Here is a 25,349-nt window from a genome sequence, read left to right on the forward strand (position 1 = left end):
GCAAGCAGAGCACTTGTTTAAGTGGTTTCCTTGTCTTTGTCCTTGTAGAAAGATTGATCTTTTCAAAGAAAAACAAAGGTGTTTCATCTTAGACTATCTTTGGTCTTTGCTGCTGGAAACCCCAGAAGTCTCATACTCTGTTTTTTAGTGGCATGAAAGTGATATGAAGAGGGAGAACCTATGTGTCCTCTGCCACTCTTAAAAACACTGGAACACGAACAAAAGAAAACTGAGGCTTTAGGGACCTAGTGGAAAACCCCTTGAAAAAAATAGTAATTTCTTCTTTCCTGTTAATAGATGAGTGAATTCTCTTTAGGAATCTTATTCCTTTGATTGAAGGACATTTCAAGGGTCTAACTCTGTTCCCCATTACTTCAGCATTGGTGTAACTGAGCTGATTGATGGAACAGACCTGTAATGGTTCTCCTATAGAAACAGCAGCTCTTCCAGTCTATACTTTAAACTCAGGAGCCCAATTCCCAAAGCAGTTAAGTAGCATTTATACAGAAGAAACAAGGAAGTGATTAATAAATGCAATTTTAAGTATTTACAGGTCTCTTTGTCTTACTTCTTAAAGATGTGGTATGAACAGCTGTTGTGGAAAAACTGCCCAATCTCTCTGCCTGACCAGGATTTTCCCTCTTTTTGTGCACAGGATGCAGTCACAGGGTGACAGCAGTGCTGTGCAGGAGTCCTTAACCATCCAGCCCTAGCTCCACAGCCCTGCACAGGGGAAAGCTGTGTCTGTGTCAGTCATCCTTTGGAAACCTGCAGTGATCCCTATTGTCTTGGTCACATTCTGGCCTGCCTCCTGGGAGGTAAAGCTCCCTGGGAGCTTTACTTCACTCACACTCTCGGTTTTGTGGCTGCACATGAAAACAGCAGCTCCTGGGAATTTCTTCCCAGGTATGTTCAGAGTGGTTCCTGCCATTGTTTGTGATCTCCACCTCTTGCTACTACCAAGGGCTTAGGGCTCCATGCCAGGGGTGGGAGGCTGATGGACTCCCATTCTAGCATCACTTCTGACAGACCTTTTCCATGCACATTGCAGCTCCCTGGATGCTCACAGGCTTCTAGACTTGAATATTATGGTATGCTTCTCAGCGCTGCAGTGGAGAGTGGGGATGCTGGTGGGATCAGCTCTTCTGGAGCATGAGCAGGAGCAGAAATGTCTCAATAAAGGACAGTGGCAGGCAGGTGTTCAGTGCTCTCTCAGTATTCAGACTGCATCAGCAATCCACTGCTTTAGAAATATACAGCACTTTCAAAGCTCTATTTGTAATATTTTTCCACTTCTGAGAGTAAATACTTTAGATTAGTTCCATGATTTCCCTGTTTGTGATTGACTTCAGCAGCTCATCCTTAAAGAGTTTTCCCACATTCCATATCTTTATGGGTGAGTTATTTGCACAGGGTTTGCTGCTGCCTTTTTTCTGCTGTTGGAATTTGAGCTCACTGTCTGTGTGCTGGATGGTGATTTCTTTGGCATATTTCCTTTTTTCTTTTGGCAGGTCCTAAGTTTATTCCATTATCTTTATGAAGTGAAAAACGCCAAGCAGAATTTCCAGTGACTTTCACTTTTATTTAATTAGTGCTTTATCTTGACATTGTCTAGTGTGTAAATCTTGCCCTTTTGAGGACGAGGAGCAGTTGATGTATGGTGGTTTTGGCCCTGGCTGCAGATACCTCTCTGCTCAGCAACTGGTGTGTGACACAAGCTTATTTCTGGGCTGGGCAGGTGGAACCACTGTTGCAGTTTACTGAGAGTATCTGATAAAGTGTTCTGTTCAATAGTAATGGAGAATGTGGTGTTTTATTGCTGCCACAGGACAGCATGTGCATATTCACACACATTCGGCACTCTGAATCCTCCATTCTCCTCGGTTGCTTACACTGCACCCCTCATTACTTGCTCTAAACAGGCCATGAGTTTGCAATATCCTGTCCCTCTGCTTCCCCCTCTTAATTCCAAAAGCTGTAAAGGACAAAATCCACATATATGGGCTCAGTGCTGAGCCCATATTCAGGGCTTGCACTGGGCAGTCCAGACACTGCCTATGGATGTTGGTCTAATGTTTTGGATAAGTATGGAACATTAATCTGCCATGCAGTGTGATACTCTGGAGAGCACTAAGTGACATCTAAGCCCAAGGGGACTTTTTAGGAGCCCATGAAATGACAGCATGGATCTGATCAGCTGCAGCAGCAGAGATTGTGTTTGTTATATCAAATAAGCCAAATTATGCTCACTGTACGCCGTAGTGTTCAGTGCTCACTGTATGCTTGAAAGTGTTTCTTCTTGTGAATGGGGTGCTGCAAATCTGTGAGTCTGACTGGACCATGCACATGTTGGTTATGGGAGAAGCAGTTTACCTGCAAGGCTTGGGCTGAAGTGTGTGCAAATGGCATCCACGGAGCAGGACACAGCTGCAGCACTAACCACAGTCTGAGGCTGTAGGATAACAACTGGTTTTCCATCCAAATCAATGACAGTGCAGTGAAGGACTGAGACTAATACTGAGGTAAAAATGGTTGGAGCCATTCCCAGGCTTGAACAGAGAGCAGAGTTTTGTCATGTGTTTGCTGGGAGAAAAAGGAGCCTCCGAGCCCTCTCACTGATGCAGTGCCCTTGCTAGAGCAGAACAAGTTAATTGTACATCTGACGCAGCAGGAGCTTACTGGGTGTCTTTCAGATGAGTTGACAGCTAGTAATTATATGAGAACTACAGGCTGTTTGTCCTCTCTTACTTTCAGTAGGGGAAAGCAGCACAAGGAATGTGAGAAAACCTTTGATTATAGGGAAGGAAGTAGGATTTGTTCTTGTTGTTTCTTGCTCTTATCATCTCCAGCCAATCTTACAGCTGACATAGTTGCACAGGGTTGGGCGTGTTGCTGTTGTGTTTCAGATTTTACTCTAGTGGGTGGCTGGGGAAGATCTGCACATCTAGGCAGACTTCTGTCTCTGGTTTTAGCTCTCAGGACACACTTCCAGTTTGCAAGAGCAGAATTTGGGATGCAGCACATCTGTGTCATCTTTAGTGGGATCTCATGCCTAATCTCCTGCTCTCACCCTATCTGCCCATCTCTCAGCAGTAACCCAAAGTCAATGTCACTGAAAAAATGAAAGTTGTTGAAAGTGTTAGATGAAATCTGGGTTTTATGTCTCCTTGCAAATTGTTCCCAGGTACTGTATAAGCTTAGCTCTGTGACTGAATGAAATGGGCTGTATGTGCTGGGACATTAACCTGAATAAACAATTACAGCATTTTCACTACTCTTCCCAGCACCAGTTATGCAGCATCAGTTGTGCAAGAATTGGAACATGCTGTGGTCAAATGAGAATGGGATTGGGAAGTGGGGAAGAACATTATTTCTTCCAGCTTGCCATAAACTTGTGACAGGATGCTGTGACTCAAATCTGAGCCCTGGAATAGTCCAGCAGAGGAGGAAATCTTGCATACAAGAACATGATTTTGGATTGGCTTGATGGTCTGTTCTGGGGAACCAGAGGATTTCTGGGGTTTAATTGTTCCAATTTCACAGTTTATAGAAGAGAGCTCAAACCACCCAGGCTGGGGATTAAATCCCTGATACTGAATTAGAGCTCTGTGTGTTTGACTTAGCATTAGGGTGATGTCCTACATCAGTTCACTGACAACTAAATTTTGTCTTATATCAGAGCTCTCTCTTTTGGCTGATTTGAGAATTTGACAATTTCTGTCTTGTCCTCAGACTTAAAAAATCCCTTCTTGCATGTCTTATGTATGTATTTGGGCCATGTTTAGATTCCAGAAATGGTGTGCCACTTGCATATTTTCGAGTGCAGGGGTGCTCACAGAGCAGACTGGAACCAGGTGTTCCTTGGGCACTGGGAGCTGCTGCCCAATCTGTCAGCCAGGCCAAAGAAACATTTTCCTCCTCATGCTTCTGTCCCTCTCCCTGCACTGGTTATTTTTAGAATCTGTCCACCTCTGCATGTCACTTGTGGAGCTATGTTGCAGTAGATGAAAGCAGAGGCCAAGTAGGTTCAAACCAGCCAGGCTTGGTGTTTCTAGTGGTTTTTATATAACACTGCTTATATACATGGTTTTTATATTGATGTTTGCTTCTTTTCATATGTCCATGCTATATGCCAGCTCCCCACTGTAGCTTGTTCTAGTGCCTGAGGTGAAATAACATTTTATATTTCAGTAATGAGATTTCTTCACATAGGACTTATTTCAAGAAGAAATCTATGGCTAGAGAAGCATTCACTTGGCCTCTTAGAGTTCTTGGAGTGTTGTAATTGCCAGAAGTACTTGCTTTAATGTATACAAAGCTATTTATGCACACAGGTTTGGGGTCATTGCTGTGTGTCTGAGTGTCTCAGTATGTACTTAGTGTCACTGTTCTGGGGTTTGGGAGTGGACACAAAAAGAAACTGATGACTTGTCCATGTCCAAAACACTGAATCTGTGGCTGAGTTGGTAATTTAACCCAGGTCTGCTCAAAGCTGAGCAGAGCAGAGCTCTTTCAAGAGCTGAGACTTATTTTGTATGGAAGGTGGTGCTGGGGTGAGTTTTGCATACCATCCAGACCATTTCAGCAGAGAATTAGCCTTACTAATTACTTGCCCTCCTTCCTTAATTGAGTATTTACTTAATATCTGACCTCTCTTAACATACTCAAACAGTCTGAAATGGCTTTCCCAAGGAGTTGTCTTCAGCTCTTTATTCAGGCAGAATTATTTATATACCAGTTATGCTCACTCTGGAGCAGGGCCAGCAGCTCCTGCCCAGGCTAAACATGGCCTTTCAGACAAGGCACAGTTTTTTCCCATACTTGCCATTAGATGCTTTAAAAGCACCTGGAGAGTTTTGCTTTCAGTGAGGACAAGAGCAGAATCCAGGAAAAAGATACAAAATCTGTTTCTGTAAAAGATGGAGGTTTGTTGTAAGTTCAGCAGGGACTAGAGAAAACCAGGTAAAAACTGTGTAGAAAACACTTGTTGTCTGGAGATATTTTTCCAGTGTCACAGACTGAATAATCTTGGAGCACTCTGCTGCATGGACACTTGCTTGGTGCAGAGTACAGATGAGATCTGACTGCATTTTGTGTCACTGTGTCTTTTAGAACAGGAAATCCCTCTCCTCTTCCCACTTTTATTTGCCATCCCTTTGCTCTTAAAGCTTAAGAGTCTCACCTTCTCTCCAGAGGCAGCTTTGTGGCATTATGGGCTTGAGTCATGCTTCTTGTCTCTGATGTGAGAAGGTGATGGTGTTGGAATGATAAAGGAAGACCCTGGGGCAGTAAATGCTTCAGCTGTGTTTGCAAACTTCCACAGGTGAGCAGTCAGTGGATGCAGCTTAAAGTACCATGGAAGTACGACAGAAAAAGAGTGATTTTTTTGAGAATAGCATTGTATTACATTCTTCTTTGAGCAGATAATTTATTCAAGTGGTGACAGATTGTCTTGTCTGTCTGAGGCACTAGCCTGCAACCCAGATTTAGCTGTGGTTTCCACAGATTCCCTTTGCTGTCAATATGCAGGGTATCCAAGCATAAAATGAGCCATCAGACCACAGCTCAGGTTCTGTCTTAAGTTTGAATGTCCAGGGTGGAAAATCTTGAAAAGCTGTTGCTGCACCTGATTCACAGGTCCTCTTAAAGGCTTTGGTCTGCAAGGCTTTAATTCAGCTCTCTGTATTAGCACTGAATTTATATCTTTATTAAGTGTTCAGCAGGATATTAATAGCCTGCATAGCAAGTGTTTTCTGGAGCAAGTGGAGGGCTTCCTGTTTGAATCAGCCAAGAAATTGATCCTGGAGTACAAGCACAGGAAAATGCTTCAGAATCAGGTGAGAAAGGCTAGAGATAATTCTGAAAGGTCAAGAATGAAAAACTTACTTGGAGATGTAGTGCAGAAAGAAAATGTCCTAGAAAAAGAGTATCCCGTGTTATATGGAAAGTTTTTTCCACTGCCAAGAGAAGCAACAGAAAATGGTGAACAGAGAAAAGATTTTCCAGGAGTCTGACACTTGCAATTTGTAGCTTTTCCCTGCATACACTTCTGGCAGAGCTCCAAAAAGCTGCTGATCTCTGTCAAATCCCATGCTAAGTCTCACTTCTCCTGCAGAGTGCTGCTGCTTGGGAGAAGTTTGACCAGGGGTGAGAAGGACTTGCAGTAGTTGTCTTCTCCTCGCTGCCAGTCCTCCACTCTGACCAGGAAGTGTTTGGGTCAGTGGAAAGGATCCTGTGCACTTCTCTGAGCTTTGGCCCCACACCACAGTTGGCTCAGGGTAACACTTGTGTTACAGTGACTCTCCCGGCTGTTGGCCTCTCATAATGTCTCAGGGTTTTCCCTGAAACAAGCCCTGTCTACTGTAGAACCCCTCAGCAAGATGGTCAAGGCTCGGTGGGGATCTCAGCCCACAGGAGGTTTGGCCACCTGACACCAAAACACTGGTGAGGTGGGCAGCACCTGCCTTCTTTCATCCAATGCCAACCTCCCCAGTGAGCTCTTGTGCAGCTTTGGGCTGAGGTCTGTTGCTGGAAGGCTGTCAGAGTAAAACTCTGCAGCTTCCCCTGAGCTCAGCACTTGCCGTTCATCTTCCTGAGTCCTTTGTACACCCACATTCCATAAAACTGACAGCAACAAGGACAGAAACATCACCCCTGATATTTCATCCCTTTGTTTGAGTGTTGCCTTCTGTTTCCTTGGCAGACTGACCTCTGCCTGGAGCTGATGCTGCCATTCCCTCGTGCACCATTCAATGGGCACTATGCTCTTAGATTCTTTTGTTTAATTATTATTATTTATTCATTTTCATCCCAGACAAAGCATGTGCAGCCTTTATAAGGCCTTGCCATTGTTATCTGCAAGTGCAGCAGTAATTAATTTATTGTACCTTTCCCTAATTCTCACCAGTGCAGCAGCTTAAATACACAGCAAGCAGAGAGACACATGGTGAGAGCCAGAAGCAATTTAGCCACAAGAGTTTATCATCAAGAGGCAGAGCACCCTGGAGCAGGGAAATTGCCTCCTTTGCCAGCTCATGGCCTGACTGTTGGCCAAATACATGATGCCCTTTTTTTTTTCACTGACAAAATATTCCTTTTTGTGGAGCCTTGGTGCTTTCCCTGATCTCACTGTTGGATGCAAACTACATGAAAGAGCTGTTTTGTGCTGTTCAAAGAGACATGGAGCCTCCCCGTAGGCTTCATTCAATAAGAGGCCAAGGATGTCTTCACAGAGCTCTCTTGGGCAAGCTCTGGTTTGGTTGCAGTGTCTTGAGAGGCATTTGCAAGGCTGGTGATCTTGAAAGGGACCACCTCTTCCTATTTCCTATTACAGTGAAGAGAAAACCCTTTTGTAAACTCTGGGCAAGAAGTAATGTATTCTGTTCTGTGGCTCTTCACCACATCAAAGTCTGCAAAGCAATGGAAGTGATGAATTCCTGTGATGAATTCTCCACGTGAGACGTGTGGAAAGTTATCCTTTGTATGCAGGTTTGGAACAAGAGTCTGTACCAGCATTTCTGAACTATATCATGAGAGCCCAAACCCAAGAGTGTGCTGGCAAAAAACCCACAGCTGCTGAGACCAGCAGGTATGTAGGTTCAAAACTCTTCTTGTTTGTAATCCTCAACACTTCACATTTGCACTGATCTGGCCTAATGAGGCTTTTACAGACCTGGCTATGAAGAGATTTGTTCTGGACCAGTGAAGGTGGAGGATGTGCTGGAGTCCTGACTGCTGGACCATTTCTGAGTTATGGTGGCTGCTGGAAAGTGACATCCACCTGGATAAAGTCAAAGTCTTGGTCTGAGACAAATCTGATATAAGTCCACATCATAATGATGCCTTCCAGCATCTCTCAAATAAGGGGGCAAGTGTTGTTTGCCAAGGTTTAGAAATTTATTGCAAAAGTACCTTTTAGAGTTAAAAATCTCCCAGTGGTTTTGGTGATTTACACCAAAAACCACTGGGATTTTATGGCCATTAAGTTCTTTTAGCATGACTTTTATTGTATATTACAGTACAAGTAGTTCCTGCATCAGGTTCTTGCTTCTGACTTTGCTCAAGGTCAGGTTTAGAATGGTGCTAAGGGACTTGTTTCCCCCTCCTGTCTATTCCCCTCCTTTCTGAGTCCTGTCCTGTGAGCTTTTGATGATGTGATGGTTCTTTGGCCGCCTTGATACTCACCTCACTGCTTCTCTGTCTGGCAGGGCTTGGTCATTTAATAAAAGTGCATCAGCCTTTATTTATGAGAAATGTGAATGCACGCCTGGAAGGAGCAGCAAGGACGAGCTGCCATCAAGTGTAACATTTCACTGTAACTCAGCTTAGGTGTGTGTATTGGAATGGCAAGTGCCCTGTTCCAGGTCACATTCATCCAGGTGGCTCCCAGAGCGTGACAAAGCATCTTCAGGACCTCTTCCACCTTCTCCATTCTTGGCAGGCTGTGCAGCTCCAGCCCACTGCAGTCACACAGGGACCTGCAGAGAGCTGTCCAGCTGAGGGGGACATGGTGCCATCCAGCTAGGACATTGTATTTGTCTCTGGTCCATCCCAGAGCCGCTGTTGGCAGGGTGCCCATCTCCATAATAGCTGTAACCTTGCCCACGAGGTTGTTATTCCTAATTGTACAGGAAGTGCATGGATCCTGTCCAAATCAGGACGATTGAGAGATATGGGAGCTGCTGGCTCTTGAGGATGAGCAGGGTGTGGTTTGCAGTGGGGAAGGAGCATCTCTCCTGCTGCTGAGGCACCTGCATTTTGTTTGGCACCAGCTCATTTTTCCTCAGCATTTCCCCCTATGCACTTACCGAGCTGCAGCCCTGAGGTTCACCTCCTCCTGCAGGCAGACTCTTCATAGAGAGATTTGTAAAACACATGGACAAATAGGCACCTGGTCCATGAACACATTAGGCAGGCTCAGTCCATCAGCCCTCTCTGTGGGGAGCCCTCCAGGCTGAGACCGCAGTCAGCAGTGGCAGAGAGACAGATGTAAAAATGTCTGTTCAACTGAAGATGGTTACAAACCATGAAACTGCTTTAGTCCATGGTGAGGAAACCTCACCATGCCCAGTGGGAATTCCTTTGTCGAACTGGTCCAGTGAAAGGTGCTCTCAGAAGGCTCCTTCTGTTGTATCAGGCTCTCAGCATTCCACCTCATGTTTCATACATGTGCCTTTGCTACAGAGCTTTGCTGAGCCTTGTCACTGAAGGGTAAATTACATCCTTGTTACTGTACCAGGCATGTTCTGAGCAGGTAACACACAGACTGGAGCAGCACAAAAACCTGTGGGTTTTGGGGGGCTGGTACATGTTCAGCTATTAGCAGTGAGCTGGCTACCCCAGTCTGGCACTGCAGTGAAATGCGGCTGGGTGAGGGCCTTGCAGCATAAATCTACTGTGATTTCTGCATGCTCTCACCTCTTGATTGTAACTCCTACAAGGCACCTTTATGTTGGAGCAAAATAGATGCAAGCACAGTTTTGGCAGGCAGGGAGAAGGCAGCAGCAGCAGCAGAAGCTCTGAGTATTTGAGAGAAGTTGCACTGTGGAAGGTCTGGCAAACTCACAGTAATCAGTTTTTACCTATTTAGGGATTTCACAGACAATCAATAAATTGTCAAGGGTGTTTAAACTGGTAAGTGAAGTGAAGAAGAGCCTGTGAACTGAAAGAACAAGACTGGGGTCAAAGTTCCTTCTCTGACTTTTAAAGGGACTCAGCTAGTATAGAAATAGTATTTTACTCTATATGTTGTACCTGGAATTGGGGTGAGGTACAATGGGAAGGATAAAACAGTGCACTCACCTCTTGTCTAGATGCTCCAAGAGCAGAGCTGCACATAATCTGATTGGCATTTGTAGGGGATGTTCTTCACCAGAGATAATAATTTGAGGTCCAGCGACCATTTCTTACCTTATTTCTAGGGTCCATCTAGGAGAAGCTCTCCTGATTCCCTTAAACAGCCTGTTTGTTTTTACACTGAAAGATTGGTTGGTTTTGCTTTCCAGGCAATTCATTTTTACTCTCTGTGACCCCCTGGTGACGTGTCATAATAACTACGGGGAACTTATATTCACTGGAAAAATCAAAATGACAATTTTTTTGGTCAGGCTGTTTGGTTTGATTTTAATGTGGGAAAAAATGAATTCACATACTGATACACAAAGCATCAACAGATATCAAAAATAAATTAGCATATACCACTGGGAGATGATAAATATACACATGTTGACAGAGAAGGCAACCTACATCCCTACTAAAAGGCAGTTGGAAAAGGCCGCTGTGGAAATGAGCAAGATCAAAACCGTAACTTCTTAAAAGGCTTTAGAAGGAAACAATTTCACGGAACAGGAACAGTCCTGTGGTCCTCTGTGCTGTACATACAGGCATGAACAGTCCGGTCCCACACATCTGGACAGAAATGCCTCTCAAGTGACTATTATCCTGAGTGACAGCTGGACTGGGAACAGTGACCTGCTTACCTGAGCCTGAGAGATATGATTTTCCAGCTGATGGAAGTCACCACATCATTACCTAAATCTCTTTTTCAAAATCTGCGTTTTCCTACTTAGTCCCCAGGCCCAGCACACTTTGCAGTCCATCTGTTCCTGGATAAGAAGAGAAGGTGAAATCACATGTCAGTTGAGAAAATTACCTTTGTGTCAGACACTATCTTTCCAGTAGTGTGTGCAGTGTTCCAAGAATGCTGGGTCCAGTCCCTCACGAAGCTTCTTAAAACACCAGGACTAATTGATAGCAGATTCATTGGGCACACTGCTGAAACACAAAAGTACAATCCCATTGTAGCTGTTCACCTTCATCTCTTTTGGGGATTTTTCTATTGCATTTTGGATCTTTCTTCCATTCAGCCTTGTAACCATTTAGAAGTACTAATGTTGACCAGGCTGTGATGGCTAATGAGGATGCACAGTGCAGGCAGTCCCGTAACATGAAGCACCCTTGTACAGCTTCTGGGGCTGTAAAGAGCATTCCTTTTCTGTGCATTCAGGCTTTGTATTTCTGACCCTTTCCACACAAAAATGCTGGCTGATTATCATTCTGTCTAATGGCTTTCCCCCGGTGTAGATCAAAGAGCAGTGTGGATTTCTATGTGTGATTTTATACAAAGTTTCCTCCACTGCAGTTTGAATGACACATTTCTCTACAGGGGGATTGCTCATGGCATGGGAACGTGCGGTCTGCACTGGCTTCTGGGCTGTTGCATTGCCTGGAGCTGGCAGCTGCAGCAAGGCACAGGAGGGAATTAGAAAAGATTACCACGGTGTGAGCGCTCTGGTCAGGAACCTGGCTGCTTGTGCGATCTGGGCAGGAAGGGCTCCCTGCTTCCCTCAGCCTCGGGTAGTTTTGTTGTTGGTTGGGGGGCGCTTACCCTCTCTCAGCACTGACAGCCCGGACTCATGATCATCCCCGGCTGTCACAGCCTGCTTATCCTGCTTCGCTAGTGTTAACGTCAGAGGAGTCAGCTGCTGCTCAAACCTGTCACCCTCATTCCAGACTTGGTAATTATCCCACTGTAATGAGCGGCACTTACTGCTCATTTCCTTCTCTGGTCCTCGGGGAAGGACAGAAAGGACGTTATCTCCCAGCCACACTTTTCTAAAGGTTAAGATCTTTCCCTTCAGCTAAGTGGAATCTTGTTCCTTTAATCATACCTTTCTGCCTGATGTTTGTCATCTTAACTAATGTGTGTCTCCCTGAGCAGGATTCATCCCATCCTCATTCCTCCCATACTCATTTTTGTGTCAAAGCATTAATTTGCCATGAAATTTCTTTCAGTTTAATTCAGTTTAATTTCAGGACTGCTGCTCAGGCTTTTTCATTTGAGATCAGATCTCAAGGCCTACATTTCATGCTCTATATCTGTGAGCATGCCAAACACCAGCCAGATTGCCTTTAAACATTAAAAACTGATTTCAGGAGACCAGGCTGAGAGACTTGAGGATGCCCAAATTATGCTGCTCTGGGTGGGCCTCTGGCTGGCTCTCAGACCGAAACCTAAATTCTTTCTGAAAGTAGATATGTGTTAAGCATAGCACTGTGTCCTGGTTGCATACTGTTGGGTTAGCTTTGTGTGTTAAGGAGAGAATATAACTATAAAGCACACAGTCAGGAGAAGTGGCTGTCTGAAGTGTAACACTTGCTTTGTAACTTTGAGGCTAGAAATCCAGCCTTGTGAGGATTTGCTGACAAAACTGGGTGATACAATATCTTGTGAGTGTTGTTGCACTTAGCTGCGTTCTTGACCTGGGAATCAGAGATGAGCAAGTGAAGTGCCATGGCAGGGCTGGCACAAAAGTGCCTTGTTTTGATTTTGTGTCAGCCGTGCAGTCTGGAGCCACTGCCTGGATTTCAGCACTGGCGTTTGGCTCTGGTTTGATGAATTTCTGAAGCTCCTGTTCGGCTCTGAGTGCCGTGTATCCCTGGAGACCCCCCGATGTCTGAACTGCTCCCTGTAACCAACCTACCTGACTTGCTCTGCTCTCCCCACCCTCTCCAGCTCCTTCCTGCTGGCCTTTGCTATTTCGTTTGTTCTTTGGAAACCGTAACACCTCAATTAAAATGCAGATGTGTCAGCAAGGAAGGCACTAAGAAAGTGTTTTCTGGCACTATGGGCCCCATCTGTCTCCCCAGTTTTACTACAAAACACGATAATTATTCTGAGAGTAGATCCTGCTTGGCTGATGTCTCGCAGCTGAAAGCCATGAAAACCATTATTCTGTGTAAGTTCCCTTTATGTACTGATGAGAGCGATCACACGCACTACAAGCTGCAGAGAGGAAGAATATTTTCACTGAAAATCAATCCATGCTGCAGTACTTGTAGATAAGCCCTGATGTTATGCAAACATTTTCCTGCTCCTTGTTTAAAGGAAAATATGCTGCACCCACATGACCAATTGCCTCATGTGTCTCTTGTGATCTGACTATTTTCTGCTGTATTTGACTTATGCTAATGGGTACGATAATGTCTGTGCCTCGTTTCAGCTTGTCACAGCTTTTGCTAGCAGCCTTGTTTTCCCAGGCAGCCTTGGCTGCAATTCTGATAGCTGTGGAGGAGAAGGTGTTAATGTAGCTCTGCTTGTTTTAGCAAGTGAGTGAATCAGTGGTTTTAGGAAAACAGTTCATCACATTAACCCTTTGTATCCAGAACAACACAAAAAAAAATCACTGTAGAGTGAACAGATGGCTCGGCATATTTTTAGCCTTGCTCTCTGTTCCCATGGTATTCCAGACTGTGTGGGATTCCCCATAGACTGTTGTAAGATTGGTGGGCCCAGCCAAATGTCTTGTTTTGCAACACAGCATCAGAAGGAAGGAGGGAAATGGAATCCTGTTTAAATCAGCTGTTTAAATAACTAAATGAAAGATTCTCAGTTCTCACATATCCATAGATTGTGGGGGAGACTGGAGAGAGAGGTTGGTCTTATGATTCTGGCACTTGTTCATTGTCAGCTGCTGCATTGCATTAAGAGGGACAAAATAAATGTAAATTACTTTTCTAAGGCTGTTGTGTGTATAAACAATTGATATATCCAAAGGTGTAGATTGGCAGAGGAAAAGCTCAACAAGATTTTGCTGGTTTCCGGCTTGAAGATAAAATGGGGGAAGGTAGTTTTTGTAGCTGTGAACTGTCTCTTTGGGATGTGTACTCTGAGGAAGTTCTGAAACTTCTTAATTCCAGGCAATGATCCTTTCTCGAGTGAGGTCAGATTCAGAGCTATTCACATGCTCTCCCTTTCAAACCTCATTGGTGATTCTTTGTTATAAAACGCTTTGTTGTATAAATGGAGAGGTTAACCAGGATGGTGTATGGTGTGAGAGAAGGGGTTCCTTAAGAGTAATGACTTTTGGATCTCAACTATGGTTAGACATTCTAACTGTAAGGATGATACCTAGAAAACTGGGCTATGTATGGCAAGAATTGTATTTGTTGTTATCCCAAATTAGGTTTGTGTCATCATGTGCTAAAGACTGCTGGTGATTTCTCAATGTGGAACAGAAATCATAGCATCAATTTTCCTAACACTACCTGTATTTCTGTTATACAACAAACACTTATTGAGGTTCATGGAGTATTATGTTCTCTTAATAGCTCATTTGCATATTAAAATGTTTTGAACAAGTCCATCCCTGATGTGTTCTCTCAGCAGTACTGCGTGGCTCAGTATTTTCCCATCAGAAGATAATAAAATGCTATTAACATAATAAAATGCTGAAGATAAGATGATGAAAAGGTCTGCCCAGTGGGGCAGTTTTCATTGCAGCAGAGCACAGTTTAGAAATACCTGTGTATTGTGCCAGATCACCAGCATGCCTGGTGTTCCATTGTCCAGTCCAGCAGATGTACTCAGAGATGACAGACACCAGCCCGTGAGCAAGTGAGACAGGGTAAGAATCCCCACAAGCTACAGCATGGCCCAGCTCCAGGCAGCTTCCATTGCTGTCTGCAGCATCACTGCCTTTATGGTGCACTCTGAGTGTGGGGTCAGTATTGCCATCGCCATTTTAAAGAAGGGGAAGCCAAGGCAGATGAAATACTTTGCTGGTAACATCATGCTGCTGGAAGACTTGCTGCTCTGCCCCGGTGCCACAGCCCCATGACCACTGGATGCCATGTCCTTCCCCTGCAGCAGGGATCTCCCAGTCAAGATGAACCCTCCTGCCCTGGGGGCTGTGCTGTGGATCCTACAGCTCCTGCCCTCCTCCCTCCAGAAGGTGAGAGGAGGCAGTTCCTGCCCTGCTCTGCTCCTTGTCCCCGTGTGCAGTGCTCCCCCGCCCAGCTGAGCCGGTTGGAGCTGTGTGTCCCTGCCTGGGGAAGGGCAGCAGCTGCCCTGCCGTGTGTGCTGCAGCTCTGCAGCCACTCCTGCCTCAGCAGCTCTGCTGCACTCACTGTCTGTCACCCACCTGAGCCCAGGTGGTGCTGGCACAGAGCATTCGTAACACATCAGCACTGGAAGCTTCCTTTTGCCTCTGAATGCGCTCAGCCACCTGCAGTGCTTCTGGAGCCACCTCTTTCCTTCTGTGCCTTTGTGATTCACTGATACGTTTCACGTCCTCCACATGGTGCATGTTTTCTCCAGCTGGATAACTGGGGGATATTTTTCTCCCCTTGGACCGAGGCCCCATGGACTCAGGTCATATTTGAAAGAAGATGGAATTCTATGTGCTATGCTAAACCCAGGGAAGACAAGTGAATGGACTCCTTTGGATTTGATTAGACTTTTCGCATTGCAGCCATTAGTAAATGATGGATTTGACAGATTAAGGAATTTGCTCCAAGTTGAGGCCAAGATTACTCAACAGGTTTGCTTCTGTTGTTTAGGACACAGTCCCAAGATCTGCCTTCTAGCTGGTAAATTGGGTGTGCACAGTTAAAGCAGAAACTGAAACAATCCTTTCTGTTTACAGACAGCTCACAGAGAAGCCAACTTTCAGGCTTGAAGCCCACAGATAAAGGGGCAATGAGTGATGCTTGAAATCAAAATTCAAAGCAAATTCAAAGCCATTGTTTCCAGCAATGATGTATGTCCCTGCATGCTTTGGGATCAGACAGCAGCTGATGGAAATTCATGATGCTATTTGCAGTGGTATGAATTATTTACGATGCACAGTCTGCCAGGACTGAGTGGGCTGGCAGTTTGTTGGACTCATGACTCTGAAATGCTGGCCCTCCACTCCTCACATGTGTGACTGGGAACATGGTCCTGTGTAGGGTCAGGTTCAGGGAGAGCATCAGGACATCTCATGTGACATCCTGAAATGGTGACAGCTCAGATTGTAACCCACTTATTCTAGCCTAGGTAAATTTTCTAGGTGTGTCTCACCTTCTCAAAAGGCCTCATATGAGGCCTTTAGAGTTCCAGACCCTTCCTAATTTATGGTTCTGGTGGGTAAACAATGGTGCTGACAAAACAATTGTGCTTTGCTTTTAATTGGAGTCTGTTCAGTTTTATTTTGCAGATAATGCTTCTTTATGTCTTGCCTCTGCTACAATCTTTTTGAACCTGTAATTCCCTGCTTGCAGAAGTCTTTATACCTAGTAATCAACATTTGATCTCCCTTTTGCCAAATTAAACAGAAGAAAACTCTCTGTTTTTGGTTGCATAAGATGTTTTAATTGTATGTCAGTTCTCTGCAACACATGTGTGTTTTCAGCATCTCTTATGACAGTGGGTACCACAATTGTGTGAGTGCTAGTTTCTCCAATGCAATGTAAAATTCTTCCCCTCTTCTTGTGTTGCTTCCCTGAAATGCCACAATATCAGAGAGAAATCTCATTTCTTTTCCCTCCATCTATAAATCCCAGCTCAACTATGATTCTGACTTTTGACTGAAGAGCTCCAACATCTGGGACTACATCAGTACCAAGATCACCTGAACCCAAGGGCTGGTGAAAATGACAGGGGTGGCTCTCACACACATGGTGGTCTCATTGCCCAGCCCTGCAGCCAGAGCAGCATTTCCAGCTGTCCAGGTGTAAACTTACACCCTTTCCAAATGTGGGAAAAAACCAGTCTGTTGAAACCAGGGCAAGAGGCAAGTGGAGTCTGCTGCTCCTTTTATAAATCGTGTGGGAAGCTCTCTAATTCCACCCTGCGGCATTTACATGTTTAATCTCCTTTTGCTGGGTTTTTTTTTTGAGGTTTCTCACAAATGCTTCTGCCTCAGGAGATGCTGCCCAAATGTCACTGCCACAGCACAGCCTGACCTTTTCCCACAAGTGCTTGTGTTGCCTTTGTCACAGCTCCCAGGTGCTCCCTGCTCGCACTTCAGGGTGAGACGTGCTCACAGACTCCTGCAGTATGAAGGCATATTACTGAGACAAGTTGTTTATTTCAAATGGCATCTTCTGGCTGCGATTTGGATCCTGCTGCAAGATTTCAGTGGACAGAGCTGGTGTAGGGTCCCTCTGAACTCAATTACTATTAAATCTTACAAATGTTTTTTGTGTTAACAAAAACTCTTCCTTTTTGAAGAAAATTAAGTGAGGTCAATAGAGGTCTGAGTTTCTTCTTGCCTGGAAATGGAAGCAGGATTCAGTTCCAGACAGAAAATCTTTGCTGAAAAAAGTACTGATGCTGTCTTGGCAGCTTCAGTACAAGAGCTGGCCAGGGGTCTGGAGAGGGTTCCTTGACTATTCAGCACAGGTGCCCCTGTATTGAACTCACTTGCAAGAAAAGATCAGTTTCAATAAATATCTTCTGATGTCTGTCTGTAATTTGTTCTCTTTTCTCCCCTTCCTCCACTCTTTCTGCTACAAACCTCCTTTCCATTCTGCTTTTTCATGTGTTCCCAGCCGCTTCTTGTGTGTCAGAAAGCAGCAAGGGGCAAACACCCCTTGGCAGGGCAGTCAGGATGGCTGGGAAACCCAAGGGACAGGAGGCAACACCTTGTTTGAAGTGAGCAGTTATTACAGTGGAGATACATGTTTGCATTGAAAGGTAATCACCCATTCATCCAGGCGAGTTAATAGGGACAGAGGTTTGGTTTTCTCCAGTTGTTTCCCAAAGAAAAATGATTTATTTCTTCTATCTCAGATTTATGTCTTCTCTCTGACTACTGCATGTCTACTGAAGAGTTCATTAGAGATACCCTTGCAACTGCCAAAAGAATCAGCTGGATTATTGAGCCCAAAGCTCATTTTTTCTGCCTTTGTTCACTTCCTACAGTGAAGAACTAGTTTGCAATCCTTGTTTGTGCTGTCTATCCCACATGGTAGGGGACTGCTCTGTGCAGAGAGTCTGTTTCCATCCCAAAACACTGCCCCTACTCATTGTGATGACTTGTGATGTTAAACTCTGGAGCACACCATGCTCCCTGTGCTGCCTGTAGGTCCCACAAAAATCACATACTCGTTTCACACTGAATTTTGGCAGCAGTTGGTTTTGTGGTCCTGTGTCCCTTGCCAGGGGATCAGCAGAGCCCAGCAGAGCCCAGAGATGTGGGGCCCAGGAGTCTGAGTATGCCCAGGACTGGCCCATCCTGCGTGTCCCACACGTGCAGACCTGGGCTGTGCCACCTGTTCCGTTATCAAGGACAGAGCTGCTGTCCCTCATTCCCTGCCAGGGGCTGTGGACTCCCCCAGTCCCAGGGAGTTGTTGATTGCAAAAAAGGTTTCAATGTCACCCAGCCTGCCAGGTAGGCTGACATATCCATTCAGTTCCCAAGGCAATGAATAAAACAACATTAATAAAACAACTTTTGATTCACTGTGGAGAGCCAGCCCTTTCTGAGAAGGAGGGGGAGAGGACTTTATTTCTTTACAAAGTGAAGCAGAAGGGTGGTTTATAGAGTGTGGACCCCAGAGAAGATTTAGGGGTAGCTGTAGTTTATTTGGCCACAGATTGAAATTTAACTTAAAGCAATGCCTTCAGTCTGGAATTACAAGGAAGAGCTTCTTGCCTTATTCCAGAAAGCTATTGTTAAAATGCATGATCAAGTGCACTGCAGGCTCTTGAAAACTGTGTGCAAATCTGCAGGGATTAATGTACCAAATACGTGTGCATGTTAATGCTCAAACCCTATGCAAGCATCCACCCAAATGCAGTCCCTAGTGATCAAAATCCTCTTATCCCCTGACCTGCCATGGGAGCTGTGTTTATTCCTAGCTGAAGATGTGAGCACTGCTGGCATCAATTCCATCAGACTGTTCTGTAAATTCTTCATCATCTCCTGCACTGATGTCAGTTATTTGCATCGTAATATCCAACTGAGAACCTGCAAATTAGATTTAGGGAAAACTGGACACTGAAGCACTTTGCTCAGGTGATGTCTTTGTTTAAGACATTGCTTAGATCTAAATGTGAACATATCCTCTGTACTTCCATAATACACACTCCCAGGCACATAACATCTAATTTAATTTAATTTTAAAAGTGTAATTTTAAATGTCTGAGCAGCTGCTGGACAAAAATTATTGGATCAACTTTGAGAAATAAACTTAAAGTGCCAGATTCACTGTGACACCACTGTGTTATAGCACAATATTAAATAGACTAGAGGCTTCCCAACTGGCTGCAGGAATCTGTGCATTAAAATTTAAAACACTGTTGTTGTTTGTGAAGGTGACAGGGATAGCACCAACCTGGATTTTCCGTATCAAGCATGTCTCTACTTAATTGGTTTCAGTCAGGATTTTCAGCTAGTCTGGTGTGCATTAACCACACACTGTGGTTTCTGGTGAAGCAGCTTTTTTTTTTTTTTTTTGGAAACACAGATGTGTGTTCTGATGCTGTATATTAGTAGGGTTACAGTAATTCCTTGTGATGCCAGGGTGGAAATTTGATCATGAGTCACACCATAGTTGACATCTGGGCTCTGTAATCTGGGCTCTGTAGCCCCTACTGGAGTTGTGGAAGCCTTCTGCAATATGAAAGTTTTAAGAAAATGTCTAACTTGTCATGGGCTCTGAACTCATCATATAGCTCCTTACTTGCCCTGCCTATACAAGCTGATTTTTTATTTTCCATAAGAAAATGAGAGGGGAAAGGATTCAATTTAAGGATCAAATAGTGCCTTTCTAATTCAAAATAGAATTTTGCAAATGAGTACAGTTTTTCTCATTTTTTTAATCCAGATTTGCATGTCCTAAACAAGCCCTTTGGCTTATGATGGCAGTTGTTGGTACAGAGGGAATTTATAGGCACTGAGAAGTGCCTGTAAAAAGAAATGTCATGCACACACACGAGTGCATTATCTGCAGGGCTTTGGGAAACTGCTGGGCTTTTGCTAGCACGTGGGAAAAAGCCACACCAGAAAATTGAGAAACTAGGTCATCTGGATTCATTTGCTGCGTCTTTGCAGCTGGGCTTTTGTTGCTGCTCGGAGTGACATATCTGAGCTCACACAGATTATGCTGCAGCAGGATTCTCCATGCCTGCTGTCCCTGCATTCAGCTTGTTCAAACTCCTGTGTGTCTGGAGGGCCCAGCCAAGGGCAGGGTTGTGTGGAGCTGGCTGTGAGCTCTTAGGAGCAGTAAGAGGCTGCCTCTGCCTCAGTGAGGGTCCCTGCAGGGTGCTGCAGGGAAGGCACTGGCACACAAGGGGATGTACACAAGCTCCAGCAGAGTGGTTGTCAGAAAGAACAGCCAGCTGTGGGTCCAGGTGTGCACTCACCTCCCTGGACTGGTCTGCTTCTCACTTTATTCTTCTTTGGCTACTTGTTCCTCCATTCCTTTTTTTTTTCTAGACAGCACAAGAGCTTCTCCAGGCTAGACTGCTTTTCTTCCTCTATCCCGAAACCTTCCTGAAAAATGTGCCAGACCGTTTCTGGGGCAAGTACTAATTTGGTGACTGTGTTTAAATTCAGTATATTCTCATTCTATTGGTGAATAATGATCAGAAAGACTAAACTGTGAAGCTGAGATTATAAGGAGTAAGTACATTGTTTGTTTGTACAGTGTACTAGACACAACCATTCTCTCACCACATGAATATATATTTGTACTGTTAATTTTCCTGTACAAAAATTTTATTCTCTGCTGTGTCAAGGAAGTTTGGTTTCATTCCAAGTGCCCAGTGGGTACTGGAATTTCCTAAATCATCCAGATTATTTAGGAAATGAGACTGCTATGGGCTGCGCAGATCTTGGTCTGTCCTTTCTCCTTCCCTGAGAACTTGTGATAAGAGGGGTGGAGAACCACTAAGGTTTTAAGTTCCTCTGAGCTGAATGCATGGCAAGAGCTCCCAGAGACGAGATTCTGTTAGCACCCTGCTCTATGGTGAGAGGATAAGTCACAAATTCTGCCCTTATTAAGCTCTTGAGATCCCCATAGCACAGGATTAACGTCCCAGCTGAAGAAGTTTTGGTCAGAGCACATGCCTTGGTCAGCACCAAGGTCATACAAGACATGATTTCTCCTTGCAGAACAATTTATTGGCTGGTTCAAGTGAACGGTGTGAGTATTCTTCAACTTGTAGTCTTCTGTAGAAGATACAGACTGTATCAGAGCAACAGACGATACACCAAGCTCAACACATATGATATCATCTTCTATTTTAGGTGGAAAAACTGGCAAAGTACTTGGACCCGAATGATTTGGGAAGAATCAATTTTAAGGACTTCTGTCACGGAGTTTTTGCTATCAAAGGTATGTGCATATTTCTTAAAAGTAATCCTGTTCAGTTCCACTAATGTTTCTCTGGTTGCAGAAAATGTAACAATCAAAGACATCCTCTCTTTTAACTCTGATTATTTGTAGTGACAGCAGAGCAGCTCTGGGAACAGAGCCAGGATATTTTTCCTTTTTGTGCATCTCATGTATTAATGGTGAGCAATGTTAGAGTTCCTGCATCCATAGGTGCTTGGACATTGGTTTACTGCTAATTTTTATCAGAATAAATGTGTTGTGGTTTTAAGACAAATGCAGCTGAAGAAAGAGTAGCTTTGTGATTAACAAACAGGGCCCAGGTTTGATACTTCCAGATTCTGATCTGGTTCTGCTGCTGATTTACCTCAGGGAGTTAGGGAGCCCTTGGGCTTTCAGTTCTCTACTAGGAAATTTAGGACTATTAAATTCCTCTTGAGGTTTCTGCAAGGTATAATTAATTCATGTTGATAGGGTACTTGGGGTCATGTATTGGAAGGAAATAAGTTAATTACAGGTTGGCAGTGCAAACCCTGAAGACTGAGATCAGGTGGATCCAACCACCTCCTTTTCAAGGAAACAGTCCTTGACATTGTTATGCTTTAGAGCTTAGCCTAAAGGCAACAAAAAAACAGTGAGGAGGGACTTCAGCTGATTTGCTGCTGATTGCTTTTCTAACTTCCCATAGTGAAATAATCCATCTTTTCTGGACACGTGGTGTGTCCTTTCTAAAATGTTGGAGTGATGTCATAGCCCAGAGGCTTCACTTCAGGGACAGGGTGCATGTCCCAGTGATGGTGGTGTGGTTCCAGAAGAAGCCTCTGGAGAGTCTGCTATGATGAGATTATTATGAAGCTATAATGATGCAAAAACATAAAACCACAGCACTTTTAATAAAGTGTATTGCAGCCAAAGACAGTGTATAATTAGGTTAAATTCCAATGAGAAGCTGCTCTCATCAATGTTTTTGGAGACACCATCCAAGGTGACACTGATTTGTTTGAAGAGAAGGCAAGAGAAAGCCCAGGAGGAAAGTTATTACATTTGTGCACAGACCCTAAAGTCTTTGCTTGGGGTTTTCCTTGAGCAGAAAATGCTGTAGCAAACTGAGTTCTAGTTCAAGTAAGACACAAGCTCTGTAAATCATCTGGTGTCTTCTGTAATTCACAGTCTAAAGATTGCACAAATGCACAAAATATGATCAGGAAGGGAAAGAAATTACCCAGAATATCTCTTCTGTGGTAACTGTGCCCTTGTCCAGGTACCCTCAGTGGTGGAGTGGGCAGCTGCATCTCCTTTACTGTGGGGACAGTGTGAGGATACTGAGTTATCAGGCATGAGGCCTTGGGGGTTTTCATCCTTGCTCACCTTGTGGGAACTAATTCTTGTGTTCATATCCTAAGGTTTAATCCTGCAAAGATGTGACCAAGACCAACTGGTGTACCTTGCACTCCAAGTTTATGAGTAGCTTAAAGCCCAGGTGTGGAGCATAGGGTCCAGATTTTTTTTGTGTGATGGTTGTTAGGATATAGCTGTGAACAGATGCAGAGAAGTCACCCAGTTCTGCAGCATCGCCTAGAGCTCCCTTAGCACATCATTAGCATTTCAACACTTTCACAGACTCAGTGCTAAGTGTTTATCATCCAAGCAGCAGCAGTTGTATCTATTTCTGATAAGACACTGTGCTGCATGTTTTCACAGCATCTCTTTAGAAAAACTGCTTGTATTGCTTACCTCACAGCATGGAAATTTTATTCAGGTTTGGGTACTTGCCATATTTTCCTTAAAAATGAAATTGGTTATGTTAAAGTTCAGAAAGGGCATGTCTGCCTTTCAGAATGGAAAGCCTCCACCATGTTGTTTTAGTGCAGGCACATCCCAAGGGGAGTAGCAGCCTTATTATCAAACAAAAGCAATTTGTCTTGGCAGCAACAGATTATAAATATGATTCTTTGACATCTCAGCCTATTACAATTGCTTGGGGCAGTCAGATTAATGGAGCAAAATGAGATGCTACTATAAATCCACTGGGGTTTTCAGTAATAGAGTATGAAGTTATGCTATTCTTAGAAATGGAAGCCAAATGTTTAAATTCAAGCTTTACAATCCCAATGCCTTACTGTATTATTTATGAGATTTCAAATTAATTTGTCTTAAAGATGCTTGCCTTTATAGTATGGTGATGAAATTGTTTGCTGCACAGAGGTGATATAGTGTCGAGGTTTTTTGGTGGTTCAGTGCCTTGAATTTATTTAAATCATAAGGTTTCAGACATCTAAGAGCGATAGATTCAAATCAGAGTTGACCTCTGATGATGTTGGTTTGAGCATTTCATATCCAGGATTTGATTTCTGTGAAAAGCTAAATACTGGAACTTGAAAAAATCCCAAACATCAAAGTGTTTAATGCTCTGTAACTGATTGATAGAGAAACCTCTAGCCCTGGATCTAAAATGTGCAGCTTGGCCTCTCTCCTTCATAAACCAGGGCATTATTTACTCTTGCATTACACATGAGAAGTGTTGTGTTCCTTTACAAATGGACATCAAGCCTTGTTTCCTCCTGGAGCTGCATAAACCTCCTGACATATGGGTCATGTACCTCTGCAGCAGCTGCTGGGCCTGGAGAACAGTTCATTTCCTTCAGCTGCTGAGTAGCAGGAGCTGTGGGTGAGGATGAGCAATCTCACTGACAGTAGGACCTTGGGAAGTGGTGGAGAAGATTTGTTCAAGTGGAGGTGAGTATGCTAGAGGGCAGAAGGTTTGAAGGATCTCCTTCCCACTTTGTCTCTGGGGTGGAATCCTGGACAAGTATGGTGCCTGCTATTTATGGAAAGCTTTGCTTCTTTTGCTGGTCTTTTGTGGATTAAAGGACTTTGCCTCAGCATCTGTGCTGAGTCCTTGCTGTCCAGGCTGCTTTCCCCATGCAATTAGGCTCTGCCAGAGCCAGGGATAGGCTTGCCATCAAATCTAAAGCTTTGCAGCTATTTCATTGGAATGCCAGAATATGAAGGTTTTACTTGTGCTCAAGCTGCCCTCTCTATCTGCTGCCTGCAGGGCTTTAATAGTTGTCTGCCTGTAGGGCAATTGCCATGAAATAACACCTGTAGCCTCTTACCTAAGTGCTTTGTGGCACTGCTCAGAGACACTGAGAGCAGCCAGAATATCACTCAAAGGCTGAATTCCCATTAATTTCAGCAGGGTCAGCATGGGAACCATTACTGTTTGCTCAGCAGAGCCAATGACTGTTTTTGCTGTTCTGAATTTATATTGCACTGATCCAGTAAATATTTTCTGCCACTTGTAATACTCAAAGGCTTGAGTGCAGCTGTTAATTCCTTGTGCTCTGCAGGCTGGTGGGTTCTACAGTCAGGTATGTTTGCAGGACCAGGCTCTAATTGAGTCTGACCTGTGCCTTGTATTCTAAGATTTCTATTGTCTTTCCAATAGTCTCTTTATTTTGATATTCTGCTTAAAAGTACCCAAACCCTGACAAATAAAGGGGGAGCTCCCCCTACTGCCCTCGGTGTTACAGCTCACAGTGATAAGAAGGTACTGTATGAACACAGATTAATACAGAATTAAAATACAAAGGCAGATGTATTCTGACTTTTTAGCTTATTTTAGCCATGAAGACTGTGCTGACTGCTGTGCAGTGTTTGGAGGGCCATGGCTTTTATAACAGGAGAGACTGAGCCACGTCAGCACAGAGCATTTCTGCATTTATGAATCTGTGTGGTTTAGCAGAATCACTGTTTTTTCAGATTAAATCATGCAGCTTGTTGTTCTCCTGGAGCAAAGGAGTCTTTCCCTCCTGTTGTAGAAGTTTTAAGGACATTTTAGTTATGGAGAGTTGTAGGAGCTCCTTCTATTCATTCTATTAATTATTCTATTCTTCTGTGGAAGAAGCACAGCTGGGAATTTATACACTTCCCCACCTGCAGCAATAGCAACCTTTGAATCTTCAAAATAGTAACACAGACCATTATGTTCCTTCAGAAATCCATCTCTGTGCCTCTGTAGATCTTGAGGCATCTAATTACTGCAGTTGCTTGGAAAGCTTCTAGAAGCAAGCTAACATATAAGCACCTAAAAGTTAAAAAGTAGATACGTTTCTCTGTGAGTTCCTAGCACTTTTTAATGAAAATTCCAAGAATACAAATTTACCCAATGTTTCAAAGAAATGTTCTAAAAGGGATGTTGGCTGTTCTGCTAGCTCAGACTATGACAGGTTATTTGGACTGTGAAA

General features: G+C 44.0%; 1 protein-coding gene across 2 annotated transcripts in view; it reads left to right on the forward strand.

Moving 5' to 3' along the window:
- Positions 1 to 25,349, forward strand: part of RAB11FIP4 (RAB11 family interacting protein 4) — a 119,991-nt gene that overhangs the window by 15,355 nt on the left and 79,287 nt on the right. For both annotated transcript variants that reach the window (XM_059864497.1, XM_059864498.1), the window contains exon 2: positions 21,018 to 21,105. In XM_059864497.1, the coding sequence (XP_059720480.1) occupies positions 21,018 to 21,105 (88 nt within the window). The remainder of the gene's footprint in view (positions 1 to 21,017; positions 21,106 to 25,349) is intronic.

The sequence above is a fragment of the Haemorhous mexicanus genome, chromosome 20, assembly GCF_027477595.1.
Source record: "Haemorhous mexicanus isolate bHaeMex1 chromosome 20, bHaeMex1.pri, whole genome shotgun sequence".
Lineage (NCBI taxonomy): Eukaryota > Metazoa > Chordata > Aves > Passeriformes > Fringillidae > Haemorhous > Haemorhous mexicanus.